The sequence below is a fragment of the Porites lutea genome, chromosome 2, assembly GCF_958299795.1.
Source record: "Porites lutea chromosome 2, jaPorLute2.1, whole genome shotgun sequence".
NCBI lineage: Eukaryota > Metazoa > Cnidaria > Anthozoa > Scleractinia > Poritidae > Porites > Porites lutea.
This window is the reverse complement of record NC_133202.1, coordinates 20,096,851-20,115,971: the sequence shown is the minus strand read 5'-3', so window position 1 is coordinate 20,115,971 and position 19,121 is coordinate 20,096,851. Positions and strand designations below refer to the sequence as shown.

Below are 19,121 nucleotides of genomic sequence, written 5' to 3'. Positions count from 1 at the left end.
CATATGATGCCCCTACCCCCCCCCCCCCCCCCCATAATGGCCACCTCTCCCCAACAGCCACTTTCTTCTATCCCCAAGGTGGCCATTGTGGAAAGGTTCAACTGTAACGGCTAAAATTAATGTCCCAGTAGGCAAACAAAAGCTGCTTGTTTATGCTTGTAATACAGCAGCTGCGATCTTTATGGAACATTGGGGATGGTTGAAATATCAACCCTCAGTGACTGTACTAGGCATTAGGGGAGAGAGGGGAGAGAGGGGGAGAGGAGAAAAAAATATGCTTGCCTCAATTCTCATTTTTCGGTTGGGATTATGCTGGCAAATGGAGCCTTTGATTGTTGTGGTTTAGCACTATACATGGCTAACAGATCGATACCTGTCAGTTTTATTGTAAGTTGATAGATCTCTTTTGTTTGAGATGTAGGGACAGACAGAGGCAGCAGTGTAGCTTTCCATTTTGCTAGTGATGACTGTTTTATTGTCTAGAAATGTTGCATAGTTCGTCTGTGACATTTCAAGGGCCCCAATGTCTGGCCTTAAAATAAACAGTTTTACTGGAGGATGGATGTCATAAATTAGCAGTTATGTCTGATAGTAAGATTATGCTGTTGGTCCCATTTCAGTGCAGTAATATGAGTGTCATGTTACCATACTGTTTATAAGCATTATTTTATTGCATTAATGGTAATTAAAACTGAGTGAGAACATTCATCAAAGATAGAAGCGTAGCATAGCTAATTATGTATGCTTTTACCCCATTACTTATCTGAAAAGAATGTGGTTCTAGAGGTAAATGAAAACAAGACAAATGTGGCTATAAAATAGCTATTGGGTTGGAGAATATACCTGCTTTTATTCCCCTTAATTTGGAATTCTGTAAGTATTCAGTTACACAGCATTAACAGCATTGCACACAGTTTTACTACTTATAGCCCTGAAACTCAGACCAGCAAATTGATATTAACACCTGCACAAACAGTTGAAAAAGGGCAAAAGTCAGACAAACATCTTAGGTTAATCTAATGTTGTTTGGTTAGAAAATTTGTTAGCATTGTTTCTTGTTCTAATATCTTTTCAGGCTGGTTTATTGTTTGGAAAATGTTCCTTATCCGCTTCTCTTTCATTCGGGAGTTAGTGTATGGTGGTGGCAATGACAAGTCAAGTACCAACACTGTTCCAGCCACTCCATTAAGAAGATCATCACGTATCAGGGATCTGAGATCCAGGAAATTAAAAACTGATGATTAACATCATTGGTATCAAAGAAGATCTGTATTTACAATCTCTTTTCTGCAGTACTTATTCTTTCCAGCTGTACATAGTAACATTTTCTGGTGTCAAGACAAGTAACATGGATGACTGTGTATGAACTTCAGACCTCTTCAAAAAGACATGTAATAGGAAGAAAGAAATCGCTTAACCAAACCTACTCCAAACAAAAAGGACCCAAGTTGTAACATTTTATTCCACTTTTAACGATCTATTTATTGTATTAAAATATTGTAGTTAGTGTCATTAATATACTTAGGGATATTAGACATTCAAAGGAATGTTAAAAAAGTGAACATATATATGTTCGATATTTTAATGTCAATATAAAGTACAAGCAAGAATTTGCACTATTAGCACAGAAAAGCAAAGTCTCCTGTTAAGAGATAGAATATACAAGGTTGCTGAAACTTTGAAGTGCCAAAACTTAGTCTAAATTTTGGTTCTGTTGTAGTATCTTTGTTTTTGAAATGTAATTGAGGTTTGATGATTTTTCGTTCAAATACATTGTAGTTAAGCAAAGCACGGGTGGCCTAAACTCATGTGATGAGGAAGAGCAGTGATCTCAGGGGCGTAGCCAGCCCATCATAGACCTGTAGGCTCAGGCCTACAAATTTTTGGTTTGATCACTCCACCGTTGTAATAAATTAGGCATTATTATTTGTATTTCAGTCATGACCAAATAATCAGTGATATTTCTCATAGGAATAAATAAACTTGCACTGGATTTTTTTTACACTACAGATAGAATTTACAGTGAATTTTGTTGCACATCAGTGTAACAAGTTAAAAAGGTCTCATACTGGTCCTGATTTATTTGCTAATTACACTGAAAATTTTATGATCAGTATCAACTAGTAAAGTAGTAATTGACATAGTGTTAAGTGCTGTTCTTCAGAGACAAGTAAAAGAAACCAGGCCCTGGTTGTTTAAACGTTGGATAGCACCATCCACTAGATAAATCACTGTCCATTGGAAAAGTATTAGGAAAACCAATAGACCTTTTTACCAATACGGTGGCCATATTGAATTTGTTAGATTTAAGGAGTATTATGGGATGACCAGGGGGCACTCGCTCAGTATTTACGTCTGCTTTCTGGGCAAAGAGAGAATTTCACTGTATATTTCTCGGGGAAAAGGTGATCATTATTACATCCAAACATGGTACAATGATCTTTTTTTTCCATTATACAATCTTTTCTAGGAAAACTTAAAGAAAAATTGGCCTGAAAAGTTGCGTAAATACTTTAGCGAGTATACTGGATCGTGCTCATGCCCACTGGGGATCCCATAATACTCCTTAAATCTAATTTATTCAATATGGTTGTCGTATCGGTAAAAAGGTCTATTATGCTATCTGCTGGATAGTGATTTATCCAGTGGATAGCATTAGCCAATGTTTGAACAACCGGCACCTGATTGCGGGGCTGTCAACCCCAACATCTTCAAATATTGAGAATTGATAAGGAAGGGATGACAGATGACGTCATTACGCACAGTAAATGACATCATTTGTACAATAAATACTTGTTGACTCTGATTGCCAAAAAGGATGTTACCATTGTAAAATATGACCAGATTGGTTTACTTCCCACCAATCACATCATTATAATAATTATTATTACGATGGCATACCAGAGTTTATGAGGACTTTATGAGAGTTAAGGAGTTTATGTTAACATGAAAATAGCTCAAACAATGCAAAATAGTTCAAATTTTATTGTCAGAAAGTCAAGTGTACTGAAGAAATGGCAAACTTCAGTGATTATCCGCGAGATTTCATACTCTAATCTGGAGACCCGGAGTTAAGATCCAAAACCTGGAGTCTCCCGGATTATCCAAGACAGTTGACAGTACTGTGATTGACAAATGACGTATCATATTGATTTATGAAGACATGATTGTGTAAACTTGTTTATTTTTGGATACTGGATTGTGAATTCAAATTTGAAATAAATCATATACATGAACTGTGGATGAAACAGATGAATGTGCATGATATGATCAACCCGGACTTTAAAACAGTCTGGCTTTTTTCTCAAAAATCAGTTTAAGGTTGCTTACGAGTCTCACATGCGAAACACGCAAGCCTCACATACCCATGTGAGGGTGTAAGAGGCGAGAGAAAAAAAAAACAGTTTGCTCTCCACTTTTAGCCTTGCTCCTGACCTTTTGTTGACTGCTCATGCATACTTGAATATGCAAAAATGTGGACTGTTTTGCAGTCTATGATCAACCTTGCATATAATTTTCTACAACTTACCTCATGAAGCCTACCTGAGACCTATTCTTAACAGAATTCTTAACAGTGGAACCTCTACATAAGAAAGGGCCATGGCCGACTGGCAAAATTTGTTTGCTTTAAGAAGGGTTTGTTATGTTGAGATCTTTTTCCATAATATATTTTACTATTACTGGGGTAAAGGAAAACATTCAGTTATACTGAGGACTTTGTTATATAGAGGTTTGTTCAGTACAGTTTTGTAAAAGTTCCCATCCAATCTTGGGTGGGGGGTCCTTAAAGAAATTTTGTATTGCCATGTATTTCCTCTACCTCAATCTCCATAAAATATGACTGGTCCCTTAGGGGTTCTTTCAAACCCACAAAATTGAACAGCTGCAATTATGTGGTAATTAGTAATATACATTTTTAATTTTAAATATGTAGAAATACACAATTCAGCTATGTATGGCTGAATTATTATTATTATTTAAAGTATCTATCCAATTTGCAAAAGATTAAGTTTGTTAAGGAATGTACTATACCAGCTAATTTTTCATCAGCTTTATTCACTTTTTTAGTTTGAATAGGCCTGTAGTAAGTATTAACATAACAGCAAAATTAACGTACATACTGTCCATATTTAAACGATAATACTTTTACAGAAACTGCAGCGTTCTACCTTTAAGGATGAGGTTTGTTCTTTTATAATTTGTATGAAAATGAAAAAAAGATATCTCGTTACAGGTAAAGCTTTGCGAAGCAATCATGCTCTCTCCCTTGCAAATGAAATATTTGTTAACTCCAAATCAAACTTAAACCAAGATCAAAACAACTTTTTTAGCAGCTTCTCCGCATTAAAAGTACAAAATCAATATTGAACATATGCATGTTTAGGTGTGAAGACCATGTCACTTTTATTTATTTTCTCTAATATCTGCTTACACCCCATATTAGTTAAATGTCCATGAAACTGTTCAATAAGCTATACTGAGCCTGATCAAAGCTGCATGTTAAAAACTATCATACAATGATGGCACACTTCACATACCTGAATTTGCCACATAATTCAAAAATCCTAATAAATAACTTTAGACATAAAGTTCCATTTTGGCACACAGACCAGGTAAAGAACAATGTTACTACCGGTACCTTTCACTTACTGTAGCTAATGAGTTGCCAAGGATGAAAAGGCAATTAAGTCCTTGCAGAGCCACAGCAAACAGGTAAATGAGGTGTATTATGGGTATCGCCTATGTGAAAGCGGCATTCATGTTAACAAACATAAAACTATATATCTTATTGGCAGCTGTAAACATTCACTATTAAAGAGTCTGTTGATGCTGGGGAGCAAAGTTATGTTTACTTTCTAAGTTTGTAAATAATTAGAGACATTTGTGTGGAAGAAAAGCAAGCTTGTTCTCATTCATATCAATGTTTATGTTAGAAATTAATTTTTTTGTGCTGATCACCTAATGTGAAAGTAACTTCAGAGGACCTACCTGTCAATCTAAGCAGTTTACTTAGACTTGGGGCTTATGTAAATTGGGACAGTAGAACACCGGTAACTCAAACTCTAAAGGGAAACCAAAAACAGTTCGAGTTGGCGGTGAATTCAAGTTATCAGCGTAAATCTCAGTGAAATTTTGATGAAAGTAAAGGAAATTTAGTCCGAGTTTGCGGGGAATTTAAGTTGTCTGAGTTTGAGCTATTGAGGTTCTACCATAATTTTAAGTAATTGAGGCTGATTGTATCAATATTATGCTGGGGGTACCTGAGCTGTGTGAGGTCATGCCTGGTGAATTTGATCCACATTAACCACAACTCTGGTCAGAAAGAATACAGTGGAATCCCCATTAGTAAGGTCAATAACAGGCCAGAAGAAATTGGTTTATTAACCGAGGGGCTGTATTAGTGGGAAAGGGGATTTTTTTTTATGACCACTTTCTTTTCTTGAAGTAAGAAAGTAACCAACAACTTATTCATAAACACATATATCTGGTTATTAATATTTCTCATGATTCTTTTTTTCATTTGTCAAGTCTATGTTTTAAATGCAGCTTTGGTTCTAGTGGTCATTATTAAAACAAGGTCAATTAATAAGGTAAGGTAAGCTGATAAAGAAGCTACATAATTTTCAGCACTTGAGAGCTTGGCCGCTTCATATTGTCTTTTCATTTTTCCAATAAATTATTATTACACATGTGTTATTGAATTGACTGCAGTTCTTTTAATACACATATTAATACAAATGATTCAAAAAAGGTTGCAAGAAAAGCATACAAGCATACCCAACAATGCTGAAAGGCATTATGGGTGGTAGTCAGTTAACAGTTATGATACTTGACTGAGCATTGCAATGCAGTAGAAAAAGAAAATCATGAATGATGCTAATCATCTTATGAATTGAGGGTGTCAAAATTTTTATTTTCAAATCACTGAAGATATGCCAACCTACACTTCAGCACTGATAGCCTGCGAAAACAGTCATTTCATCCTCGCTCCTCACCGCTTGGGACATCTCAAGAGGAGGAATGTCGGCGACCAGGCAACAGAAATTCCATACTGATGAAATAAATCAATGTTTACATATTAAATCAGTAGTCATGGCGTTTCAAATGCAAATATGATCAATTTTACAATTCTCCTTGTCAATTTTGGTAAAGTGTTGTGGTCATTTGCGAACAAACTCCAGCTAAACTTAAATACTTCTTCTAGCAAAGTATATATACCACAAATTTTGACTGTTTTGTTACAGATACCTGCATTTATATTTAACCTTTGCAGCCTTTTGTCTTATGTCTGTCATTCGTAAACAAAGGCTAAAACAATATAACTACTCTGACGTCCAATCAGCACTTAAGAGCAGATAAGACAGATTTTAAGTCATCAATATGAAATTTCTGTCACTGAGACGCAGACGTTCCTGCAGAATAAATCATGATTGTATTAGCTGTAGGAGAAATGTCTGTTTTTGCAGGCTACAGCACTGACAGCCTTTTTTTGAATCAGTTATACAGTAGAACCTTGATAAGTTGAATATTAATTTCCTTTTCCTTGATCAAAATTTCACTGCAATTTACCACAATAACTCAAATTTCCCACTAACTCTAGACTGTGAGCAGGAGAGACGAGAGCACGTGCGAGGGGAGAGCGGCTAAGCCACGAGCAAAGTGGACAGTAATTTGCATAATTTTAACTTTTCATTCGACTTGCGTGGCTCTGAGGAAAGACGGATGACTGCTTGCGGCCTACACTAACTCCAACTGTTTTTCGTTTCCCTTCAGAGTTCAAGTTAACTACTGTGTTTACATATCTAGCCATAACCACCAGGGCCAGTGTTCAAAACCAGGTTAAGATAACCCAGGATTAGTGCAAAATTTAAATTCAGATATGAAAGCTTAAAACACAAATTCAGTTAAATTCTTTTTGTCCATAATTATTTGGTGATGAACGCTCTAAAAAAAAAAATAGAGAAAATTACCTGAGAAAGTGCTTTGAACAAGAGAAAAAAAACAGGTTAAAATTTAACCCCGTGTTAGTACTAACCAGCTTTCAAACTGGGCCCAGTACTTTTAAGCAATTAGGTTTGATTTTGTAAAATATTAGTCATTACTGTGTGCATGTAACTTCTTCATTAGGCCTAGCCCAGACACACCAGTCTAGCTTTCACAGTGTTTAGTAACGAGAAGAAGTGTTAATAATATTGTGCCTGAACATTCAAGACAGCATTTCAATAAATATTTGAAATGTGTCATATTATTCCTTAATTTATGATTAATTTATTCTACTTCTTTGGTCTGCCCAACTTACTCCTAAATGTGGCAATTCCTAATAACTAGCCTGCAATCATGCAACCACCTCTCATCACTTTTTGCTGCTAGGGACATAACGTGAAATGTCCCAAGCAGCAGAGAGCATTCAGGGGAGGCAGCATTATTCACAGACTTGAAAATGCCTATCTGTTTTTTAGAAATAATTAATGTGTAAAATCACTAATGAATGGGATCATACTGCTTCCCTTTAAATTGTGAACAAAATGATGTTTAAACACATAAAGTTGTTCACCTGAGTGAAGCATAACAGCTTGGACTGCAAAAGCTACCATTTTGTTAACAACTGCTATGACTGTTGTCTTCTGGATCTGGTTAGAATTAGATCCCCTCAGCCTTAACCCCCTCAGACATCTCATGAAGTTTACACAGCATAGTATTCCTTATCATTTTGGTTTCCAGCACTGACTATAGTAATCAGGGTTAAGAAACACTGATAAGGGTTAAGCACTGGAAATAGTGATTAGGATTAAGCACTGACTATGGTGATTAGGGTTAAGCCCTGAAAATAGTGTTAGCTTCTATTTAGGGTAAGGGTTATGGCTATATAGGTTTGAATCAAACCATCACTAGCCAGCAAATCCTCAGTGGCCTCGTGGTATAGGTGATGGAACAGAGACTCTACACTCCAAGTTTGATTTCTCCTCACCCTCTTCTGAATTTTTTTCCCTTAAAAATTTAAGAAACTTATAAACTTTCATGAACATTTGCTGGGCAGAATTTTCAAGAGACTTAGAAATTTCAACTAAGTGTAGAGTGGAAGCAAAAAAGAATACTATGTTGTGTAAACTTTATAAGAAGACCAAGGGGTTTAGGCTGATGGGATGTAATACTGACCTCGGGATCTATCACATCATAATATTATTAGGCCTTTGTAGTTTTCTTTACTATCTGGTACAGCTCAACAGCAACATCATTCACCACAACAACAGCATCACTCATTTCTTTGATGGCATTTGATGCAGGATACTGCAATGCCGCAGACTTTGTTGCACTTACTAAAATCTTGATACAGTTAGATAGTTTGTTAGTAACACTCATCACATGACCTCTCAACTCGCTATGCTTGATTCTCTTGCCAAGAGTGTCACCAATGTACACAAATTTATGGGCACTCAACACAATAAACTTGCTGTTGGAAACAAACACCTTTGGACTTTCTGCTTTTTCCACCACGGCAAAAAAACTTTTTACAGCCTCACTAAGCACAAAAAGCTGTGCATCAATCTCATATTTATAAAACTCTAGAAGTTCACGATCATTCAAAGACACCATAACTCCATTTGAGGTACCATCACCTTTTATCAGGTCTGAAAGAGGGCGATGCTGTAGTGCATCAAACTTGGGAAATCCAGAATTGACCTTTTCTCCAAATTGTGATGTAAATGAGTGCGCACTCTTTGATTGTCTTAAGCTTTGCGGCAAATCAGAATCAGAAACATGAACTGTTGTCTGTTTCATCAAAGAAACAACCTTGTTTCTGTCTGAAGACAGTGTCATTCTTCTTCCTTCTGCAACCTCCTTATTCTGTTCAAGTAACTGTGTTGGATCAGAATTGCACTTTCGTCTAGTTCCTGTTGGCTCTGACTCAGATTCATTATGCTCTCTGCGTAAAATGTTTTCATTATCCCGATTATGATCAGTAAACAAAGGAATTTTGTAGCTTTTTCTTGTTGTGTTTTTTCTATCTAATTTTGGCTTTGGGGGAGGTCCTCCTGTAGTATCAAAAGGAAACTTCTCTATACTTTTTTGCCTCAGGTGTTGACACTTTTCACTGCTATCCCTTCTTTCAGGAGGAGGTGGTGGTGAAGATTTTACTTCATCTTCAGAGCTGGAACTTTTCAATTTTTCTTTACTGGTTTGCAAACGTAATGGTAGGTTTGGTGCCACATTTTCATCAGACCAACCAGCACTATCCCTTTTAGGTGTGTCCATTCCACAAACACGGCGCACAGTTGTGGGGCTCCACTTCCCACCATTTGATGTGGGCTTGAAATTTGTATCAACGACATCTTTTACCACAGATTTAATCAATGTAAATTGTTTCTCTTCATTTGAGTTCTCACTGCTCTTCTCAGGGCCACTTATATTCTCTTTCTTTGGTGTGTGTGTCTTGGACTCCTCAGAGTTAATCAAAACCTCTGATTTCTTAGTGGCTTGGTTGTCTCTGCTCCCCTTGGCTGGCAAATTATACAGTGTCATGGCTGCAGAACGTACGATTGCTGCCAAGGCTTGTGTATTCTCAGGAACAGGCCGAATGTGAACCATGATCAGATCCAGATCATCATGAGTGTTGTCAGTTTTATCTAAAGGCAACCTCCAGTCTTGCCCATCAAGCCTTTGCAAAGCCAATTTTACTGAGTAATATGTTTCTAGTAAAGGCTCTATTGCTCTGCTAAGTCTCCCACTTAGTTCTTGGCTTGTAAGTTTTCTTGCATTGACAAGGGAACTAAGGCCAAATTCCGTCAATAATCTTAAGGCTACTTTTGCTTTACCTGCAATATCTCTGATGTCAGCTAGGAGAGGTTTCAGAATATTTGGATTCCTCCAAGAAGTTGTAACAAAGCTTAACAGCTTACTAACTGTTACATTTACAGCTTGTTCTAGTTTTGTAAGGCGCTGCAGTGCTGCCGATGGATCCAACTTTAATTCTTTGACAGCAGACATGTTAATACGCTGTAAGATACTTATTTGGGTTCGTTTTGGGGTAGGACCTCCATTGAAACTTTGACCCTCATCCTGAAGTGAAATTGGCTAAAAAATAAACAGAAAGCACTGCATTAACTAAAAACATTTAAGCCAATTCATTTTTACAACCTGTTTTCTTTGATAACAGAAGTAACCCTGACATTCTTTTGTCAATTGATTCCAGAGAACATGCCTGCACCTTTTTACACCAAATTCCTTTCAAATAAAATATTGGGGCAAGCAATATCATTTGCCACTATTATGAATTACATTAAGAAGTGGTCACATTTTTAACACAGCATCCCGCCTTCCACCCATTACCCTCAAACAGGGTTTCTGATATTTCACGCGGTCAAGGAGCTGCGAAATTGAGGTAAGTCCACGAAATTCACAGAAACACACAAAATACCACGAAATTCACAACAAATTAGATCAAATACATGTCTGTACGACATACTTGAAACTTATCTCAGCTATTGGGGCTGTTTACTTGCTGTAAACTCACAAATTTATGTTAAAACTTCATCACAGAAGCGAGCCAACAATATCTCCAAACTACCAGGCGTAGATTATGTTGCTAAAAACGGGGCATTAGCCATGGCACAAAAAACTTTTCCATTGGCTCGTTTCTTGATGGTATTGTGGTTGAAAAAAACGAATGATTATCCTGGTTACAAAAATGTTAAAAACGATGGTCAGATTGTCGCAAAACGGACCGATTATTAGCAAAATTTGCCCAGAAAATATCCTCGAAATTGGCCATATTTTATTGATGTTTTCTCACCCAAATTTACCCTGAAAATTTCCGTAAAAATCCCACAAAATCGGCCATTTTTTGCACAAATTTGTCCCTGAAAACCTTGCGAAATTTGACCTTTTTCTCTGCTTGAACAATGGCCTCTCATCAAAACAATCAAAATTCTACAAGCCTAAAAGAAAGTGGATCATCTCATACTGATTTTCTAAACTCCTAGGAAAAAAAATTTGTAGGGAAAATTGGAAAAACTCTATTGACAACAAAATCATCTAAAAAGGGATTTCCTGAATAGCAGAGAAACAATTTGCCATTTACCATGCAACTTGTTGAAGATAGCATGGTATTTTTGTCCTTGAGGACTGACTTGGGTTTTGTTTTTGTAACGATCAGACTTTGGCATAAGATATCCTCACAGATAAGCCACAACCTAAAGTTTGAGCAAAATTTAAGCACAAAAAGGTGTGGCTTATGTGCTGGAGTCCCAGGTATTGAGACCTACCAGAACTGGAACATCGTACACATTGACCTCTTGCTCACGTCCATCTCCATAAATGTCTTGATAGTCGACATAGTCATCATCCTCTGAACTCAACTTTACACTATCTGTGCTGCTAGATGACTGACGTTTACCATCACTACTATTACCGGACAAACGTGCAGGATTTTTATTAACATCAAGTGACACATTCACTCCTTCTGTTATTTTGTCAATACCATCAATTTTATCCCCATCACCAGATATGACAGGAACATCATAGATTTCAGAGTACAGGTCAGGTTCATTACAGATGACTGATTGTTGTTTCTTGTCATTTTCTCCCCTCCAATTTTCTTGAAAAGGACTAGGGAATACTTTAGGGAGAACAGTAGGATTTTGTGGTTCCTGATCAGCTGACTTTGATGGAGTGTCATAAATATCTCCCTCGATATCATCTTCAAGAAATGCAGAAGGTACATCATACACTTCAGCAGTAGCAGTATAGTTGTCAACAATATTTTCAGTTTCATGTTGCTTACTACTGAGGTCAAAAGCTGGTGAAGTACCATTAGCAAAATTGCTCTCTTGGCTATCAGCATTTGGGACATCATAGTCAGGACTCCTAATACCTCTTGGTACTGCATAATCTTGTCCTTCCTGGGACCTGGGAACATCATAATCAATATCTTCAAAGGTGAAAACCTCACTTGATACTGTTGGTTCAGGTGAGGTGTGTTCATCTACTCTTCTCTTAATCTGCTGCATGCGATTTCCTGGGGCAATACCTTGCCTGCCATGCAAGGAGCAAAGCCACCAGCCAATCAGACCATCCACATCTTGCTCAAGCACAGTGATAATATCTCCTTTTCTGAAGCTTAATTCATCAGGAGCATCAGCAAGATTGTCAAACAACGCTTTGGCAAGAATAGCCTAAGGAAAAAAAAAACATAACTCAACTGACAGAGAACAAATTAATCAACTCACTTCTACACCAGTAAAGAACTGTCTGTCTGGAGGGTCCCACAAAGGGTTCTTCAGCCCCTACATCATTTTTTTTATTGAGACACTTTTTACTAGCTAGTCACAAATATAATTTTTGAAAATCTTTACAATAGTTCCAGATTACTACATCTTTGTAGATTAAGTGGTAGGACAAGAGGGTGATGGTGACAGGGCCACTTGAGATGCTGTTACATCTTTTACTATTACTTTTATAGCCAAAGGAAAAAGGTTCTAGAATTCAACCTTAAGGTCCACTTCATCAGCACTCAAAAAAAGTCCTGTCCAGTAGTCTGGGACAAGTAGATTTTCTTGCTGGGCAGGTAACTTTTAAAGCTCACTTGTTCAATGGACCAGGGCCCAGGGGCCCGTTTCTTGAAAGACCCGATAATTAATGGGCACGTAAAGCAGTTGTTGTTTACATGCAAGATAGAGGTTTCAATAGTTTTGCATCTAACGTGATGAAACTATCAGTTAATGAAACAAAATGAAGCAGTTTGTTATCCAGGACCTGTGCTCTTATTCTCTATATTTCGATTTGAAAATATGATTTTGGGCCCGAAAAGTTACCGGGACTTTCAAGAAATGGGCCCAAGGTAAGTCATCCTCTAATAAAATCATTATCTAAGATGAGCAAGAAATGGCCCTGGGCAAGCGAAATGTGAGAGCTGCTTGCCCAATCGACACTGTTTGTTAGCCCTTTTTTGTAAATAGTGTTTATGTACAGTAGCTACACGTGTTGCGGACTTGATGAGTGCATGACACCATACTCAGGGCTCCCACATTATATTATGATTATTACATACAATGCACTAACTGAAAGGAATGCATCATTCTGGCATAATCTTTTATTATTTCCAAGTTAAGCTAACTCATATAATGCAACTTGCTGGTGTACACTAACTACTGGTAATAAGAAAAACACCACACTCTTTGAAAAATTATTACTGGGTGGCAACAAATATTACTACAAATTTTGAATCCAGGTGAGACAGGAATAATATAATAATATTATTGTAAATGACCTTTTGCAGAATACACAGGTAAAAATGTAAGAAAAATTGCTACCAGTTTGAATAAAATAGCTGGGTTTTTTTTGTTGTCACATAGGTCATTAGTCTGTTAACAGTCCTCTATTTGTCTGTAAGATCTTTGGGTTTACTGTAAAAGGCAGCTACCTTGGTTTCAAACATAAGCAAAACCTGGAGAAGAGCTACCAACTGGAAAGGGTGGGTTAGGGGGGCTCCTTCCATGCATTTTTATGGCCAAACATGACCCAGAAGTTAGGGAAACAGTGACACATGAGATGCTGTCCACTGAATACAATGAGGCAGCCTCAGTTACTGAACTGCAGGGTAACATGAATGACTTCTCCATCAATATTGACAGCTTTCCACTTATCATTTTACCTGACGATGTCAAATAACAGACAAAGGAAAGCACTCCTAAAAAATAACATTGATGTCTCCCTTTGATTTCCCAGCAACGTAAGGATGGCCTCCCTATTGTTCTTGCCACCCTTCCCCACCACTAAAAACCCCAAGGCCTATCTCCTCAGTACATTTAATATAAAGATGGCTGCCAGTTAAGAGTAATAACATTTTTGTAACATTTGAGATTAACAAAGCCATTCTATTCTATTAACAGGCACTATTTTAATGAGAAACACTATCCTTCATTCAGACAACTTCCCTGCAAAAGATTTTAAAATGACCAAAGCAAGGGCATTTGGTACAATTGTCATGGGGCAAATTCCACACAACACAGAGAATAAGAGCACACTTAATTTGGAGCCTCGCTCTGTTATGTGTCCTGCACCTTCGTCCTTCATTTTTGTGTCTTGTTCATAAGTATTTTCTCCCCCTAGTGTTTTTTAGTATTGTAATCATGGTGAAAGCGATTAAATAAATAAATAAATAAATAAGAATAAAAGTCTTAAAATCATGGGTGATAACTGGCCCAAAATTTCAGTGTTTATACCACTACATGAAAAAATTCTGCAATTTGATTGGCTTAGAGCAGTGGTATTTCAGCTTAATTTGAAATACTTACATGTGAAAATTACAAACCCTTTGCGCGTAGTAGTATAAACAAATAATGGCATGATTTGTACGTGATATTTGGCATAAATACCACTCGTGATATTTCAAAATTGTCTCAAATTTCACTTGCCTATCGGCTCGTGAAATTACGTACAACAATTTCGAAATATCACTTGTGGTATTTAGGCCAAATATCACTACAAATCATGCTATTACCTATACTAATTTGTAATTTCACACCTGAAATTACAAAATTGCTATGGCAACCTTCTGTCGTTTTAGTGCCAAGATGGCGGCAAAGTTTTAAAATATTATGAAGAAATCAGGACATTAAAAGACCCTAAACACACGAAAGAGCGCATCCAGAAGGATTCTTTCATGTATTTTGTCAAAAAAATCTGAAAATTTATGAACTTAAGCTACAATTTAAGCTTGAAAGTGTTCACTGCGTGGAGTTCTCAATCCAGAATCAATTTCATGGCAACGTCAAAATCCTACGATTGTGAGTGTAATTAGTCACCCATGATATTGGTAGGTAATTAAATGGGATATTCGTGAAATTAGGGAATAATTTCAATTGCGTTTTGTCAGAATCTCAATAATTTCCCTCGCCATTATCAGGATTTGGACAAAACACATGTAAGATTGCTGATATTCCCTAATTTCACTTGTCCCCATTTAATTACACATACAAATTTCATGTCAAATGATTGGATATTTCTTATGTGTTCATTGCTCTTATTGGCTGGAACTTATTTCACTATAAAAATTTACAACATAACTTTTCTTTGAGTATCCTTCGTTTCTTTTACTCTTATAAAATACAGGACACTTCATGTCACCCTTTCCAAGAAACCTCACCTTGGATAGTTTAACTGTCCTGGAAGGGCATTAATTTTGCCAATTTTTCCATAACTGGTATAACCTTACTTTTACTAACTCAAAACAGAAGATTTTCTAAGTTCTCTTTAAAAACGGACCTCTCTCTCGTATCCCTTGTCTCCAGTAGTTTTTGTTTTGAAAATCTTGAATTCGATTAACATTTGATTGTGTGATGTGTTGAACTGCAAGAGCTTATCATAGATGACAACTCCTGTCCAGCCCGCAGTGTATCACTAGACAATGCACCTACAGTCTCAGACAAAAATAGTTGGGACACTTTAACCAAACGCTGCTTTTTCCCTTCTCGTGCTCCCCTCGTCCCTCTCAAAGTTGTTTATCGCGGTTTGGTCACCAAATCTTGTACACCAACATTGGGGGGACAAGGAGACCCCAAAGTGTCCCAACCATTTTGACTGAGACTGTGTTTTTGAGGAATTTTAGTTATGTGACTCCTCGTTGGCTCTAGTGGCGGGAAATCGCTAGGTAGGTATATGCACGTTTCGGAGCCATTTTTTCAGGAAAGACATTAAAGATTTCAAGGATAGAAAGAGAGAAGACAATTAATAGAGGAAAGAAGTCTTTGTTTCTTTAATTACAACATTCCACGGTATTAAAAAAGCTTTCTAGGTATTAGGGTTAAAGAGTGAACAACGGATGAGTCAAAACTGCGCGCATTATTTCGCAGGCTGTGTATCTTGCCGCGAATATCTTGTACCAGTGGAGACACGATTGGACGGGTCACCATAATGGGTCACCATACTATCCAGGGCGTTTTCTAAGAGCTCTCTGGTATATATAATGGATTAAGAAAGAAAAGGATAAGGTACTTTCATACTTAATTGAAATAGCCAAGGTTTATATCGCCTTGATACATGTAAGACAAGTTATTAAAACTTTGATCATGGTGACACGATTGTTCGCTGAAAGAAACTTATAAATATCTTAATTGAATTAATGTACGGTGACCCGTGTACACGTCGAGTAGAACGCTTTTTTGGAGGTTTCAAGGATAGGTAGTGTCCTCGTTTTATATGATTCATGTTTTGTACCTCATGTCCCACATTTATGGCACAGTAGTTTGTTTTAGAGTTATTCAGGAAGGTGTATATTTGGGGTAAAGAATGAGAACCGATGTCACCATTTGGCGCAAGGCCAAATTAACATAAGTTGTAAACAACTTATAAAAAGTTGTCGATTTCACAGCAGTAGCCTGGAATATCATTAAGAAACTTTTTCGCGTCGGACCAAACAGTTACACTATTGTTGGACACCCTTTTTACGCGCTTGTAGTCAATAGTATCTTTAGAAATTTAGAAAGTGGGATACTGTTCTCGCTGATAGGTCTTGGGAATAATCCTGGCTTGTTGCATTTTCCTCCAAACTGAGGAAAAGTTTCCCCCTTTCTCTCGAATCGCTTAATCGCTCTTTCAGCTGTCTTTCGCCTCTTGCCCTTAAGTTAGAAATGCGTCCCTTTGAGCCTTGTTCCTACACTCTTTCTTGGCAAAGAGGCCTTCTCTATTATTCCCCACACATTTTTTTTAGAAATGTGGCACATTCGAGCGCCTCTCTGTATATGAAAACCCTGAATGTTACGTAGATAGTATGCACGTGCTATATTGTCACGCTATCAATCGGCCACTAGAAAGCTATTTGTGTACGGTTTAGTGCACACTCAGTTCCTTTTATTTTACAATACTCTACTCTGCCCAAGAAATTTCTGCGAACTGGTCATTCTTTGTGTTATGTTGTTATGCCCAAATAACTTAGTCCACTGCTACAGAAACGTTCGCGAAACACAATGGATACCCAACAAACCAAAAGCCCGTCGCTTGTGACCGACCTACAGATTAACCTCTGTATCTGTCAACACGCCTTCAAATTCCTCCCTGACACAGTCTCAGACAAAAATAGTTGGGACACTTTAACCAAACGCTGCTTTTTCCCTTCTCGTGCTCCCCTCGTCCCTCTCAAAGTTGTTTATCGCGGTTTGGTCACCAAATCTTGTACACCAACATTGGGGGGACAAGGAGACCCCAAAGTGTCCCAACCATTTTGACTGAGACTGTAGGTTTATAAAACTGCTGAATGCACTCCTCAATGGTTTTTTATATCCCTGAGAGAGTTGTAGACTTCTTTTTTATTAATACTTTTGAATGGAAGATATCTTTGTGTCTCCATAAGGTACATGCAGAAACTATGAAGTAATAATATTATTTGTGCACTGCTGAGACGAAAAATGGCCAATGAATTTTATCAAAACACTATGCTTATCTCAGCACTTCTCTTGTTTCTGGTCTAACTCAACAATGGACTTGGTCACTCGGAAATTTCATAAATCTGATAAAGCTTTTTCCAAGGGTCCAATGTTTCCTAACATCAGTTAGGGCTAATTATAACAAAAAGTAGTAAAAACCGTGACAACAAAAACAATAAGCTAATTAAAACGCGAAAACAGTCTGAAGGAGGTATATACAATAAACGGTATCACCAAAAATGTATCAAAACATGTTTAAAAGTAAGTACATGTAACAAAAGATTGTTAATAAAGGTTGATTACTACGTTAACCATAAAAATATTGTATTTATTATAGACAAGTACAACACAATTTCATAGTAAGACAGTGAAATAATAACATATTTGAAGAGCCCCTTGTTGATATAGAAAGCATTCAAATCTTCTCAAAACTCCTGACGACACATTCAAGTGTTTCTCAATACATATAAAATTTTCAAAATGGCTGTAAACATTCTCTTTGTACACGAGCATAAATATTGAAACGGCGATGGATCAAAAGTTTAGTTTCTGCAATTTAGCAAAAGTTTATATTAAACCAAGTAGCCATTTTTCAAATTCCATAAAACTCTCATGAATGACAAGAATAGAGTAACATGAACACTTGTAAACTAGGCTCACAAATATAAACAAATGCTTGTAAGAGAATGGAATTTTGTTAAACTTTAAAAGAAAAATTGTAAAGTTAGCGTGGTAAAAGACATACACAACACTCACCTGCTTAGTTAAATTTGTTCCTGCTACCATGATGATTTCCTATTACTTCGCCTAACTCACTACCTTGCTGATAATCTTAGGTTCAAATAAGCTAAGCGCCGATTTCGTCTACCTGCGCTGCGTGCACCTCTATAATCTAGAATTTGCTTGTAGTAACACACATTTGGAAGTAACTTCGTCAACCAGACATTAACACTAATTGTAGTTCCTTACCGGGGCGGACATGCCTGAGTATTTCGTCGAAAACCACGCAAATCAAAAGATACTTGAGCTCTTGTTACTTGTACTGCATTCCAGCATCTCGCAAAATGAAGTCAATGAAGCCATGTGCACTAAGACAGATATTAACAAACATTTAATATCAGGCGGACTGTAAAACACAGAATTACTCTGCAGCTTTATTATTTGCCGAATAGTCTGTATGTAAAACAGAAAATCGTGAATATTAGCTTGTAGGTTGTTACTGAGGTCGTTGCGGTCAATTGTTTATGGGCCTTCATGCGCCCGCCCAAGCCCGAGGCGAGCCATTCAAATAAAAGTAATCAGTTAAATGTAGTTGACAAATGAATCACCTTTTTCCTGGAATGTAATTCAGCCCCCAAGTAAACTGAAGATTCTAAATCTTCAACGTCCCACTGTTGTGTCAAATTCCAACACTGAACTCGAAAGAGGACGTCAAGTGAATCCGCCACGAAGATGATGACGTAAACCAACATGGCCGCACCTCGTTGAATATTTGTCGCATTCCGAAATATTTTGTCGCCCACACGCATTGTCTGCCTGGCGCCCGCGCGCGCTCCTGCTGTGATGTGTTATGGCTTAATAGTTTATACGCATACGTACACCATCATTATCGCTATCTCTTGAGCACCAAAATGGCTGCAATGCTTGTATTTTTGATGAAGAGCTCATTTGATTCATAAATTCAATAACACATTTGGGAAC

General features: G+C 37.2%; 1 protein-coding gene across 3 annotated transcripts; it reads right to left on the bottom strand.

The window, feature by feature from the left end:
- Positions 1-5,694: 5,694 nt before the first annotated feature.
- On the bottom strand, positions 5,695-18,880 carry LOC140927980 (enhancer of filamentation 1-like). Of its 3 annotated transcripts, none has more exons than XM_073377690.1 (4): positions 18,749-18,880; positions 18,390-18,508; positions 11,265-12,173; positions 5,695-10,074 (listed from the first exon to the last, which is right to left on the bottom strand). In XM_073377690.1, exons 2-4 carry the CDS (start codon positions 18,399-18,401, stop codon positions 8,185-8,187), a joined length of 2,811 nt encoding a protein of 936 aa, XP_073233791.1. In that variant the 5' UTR covers positions 18,402-18,508; positions 18,749-18,880; the 3' UTR covers positions 5,695-8,184. The 3 variants fall into 3 exon arrangements, with proteins under 3 accessions (XP_073233791.1, XP_073233792.1, XP_073233790.1); XM_073377691.1 differs by having other exon boundaries at positions 18,390-18,593; positions 18,749-18,864; XM_073377689.1 differs by lacking the exons at positions 18,390-18,508; positions 18,749-18,880 and adding an exon at positions 18,177-18,370.
- Between the last annotated feature and the right edge of the window lie 241 nt (positions 18,881-19,121).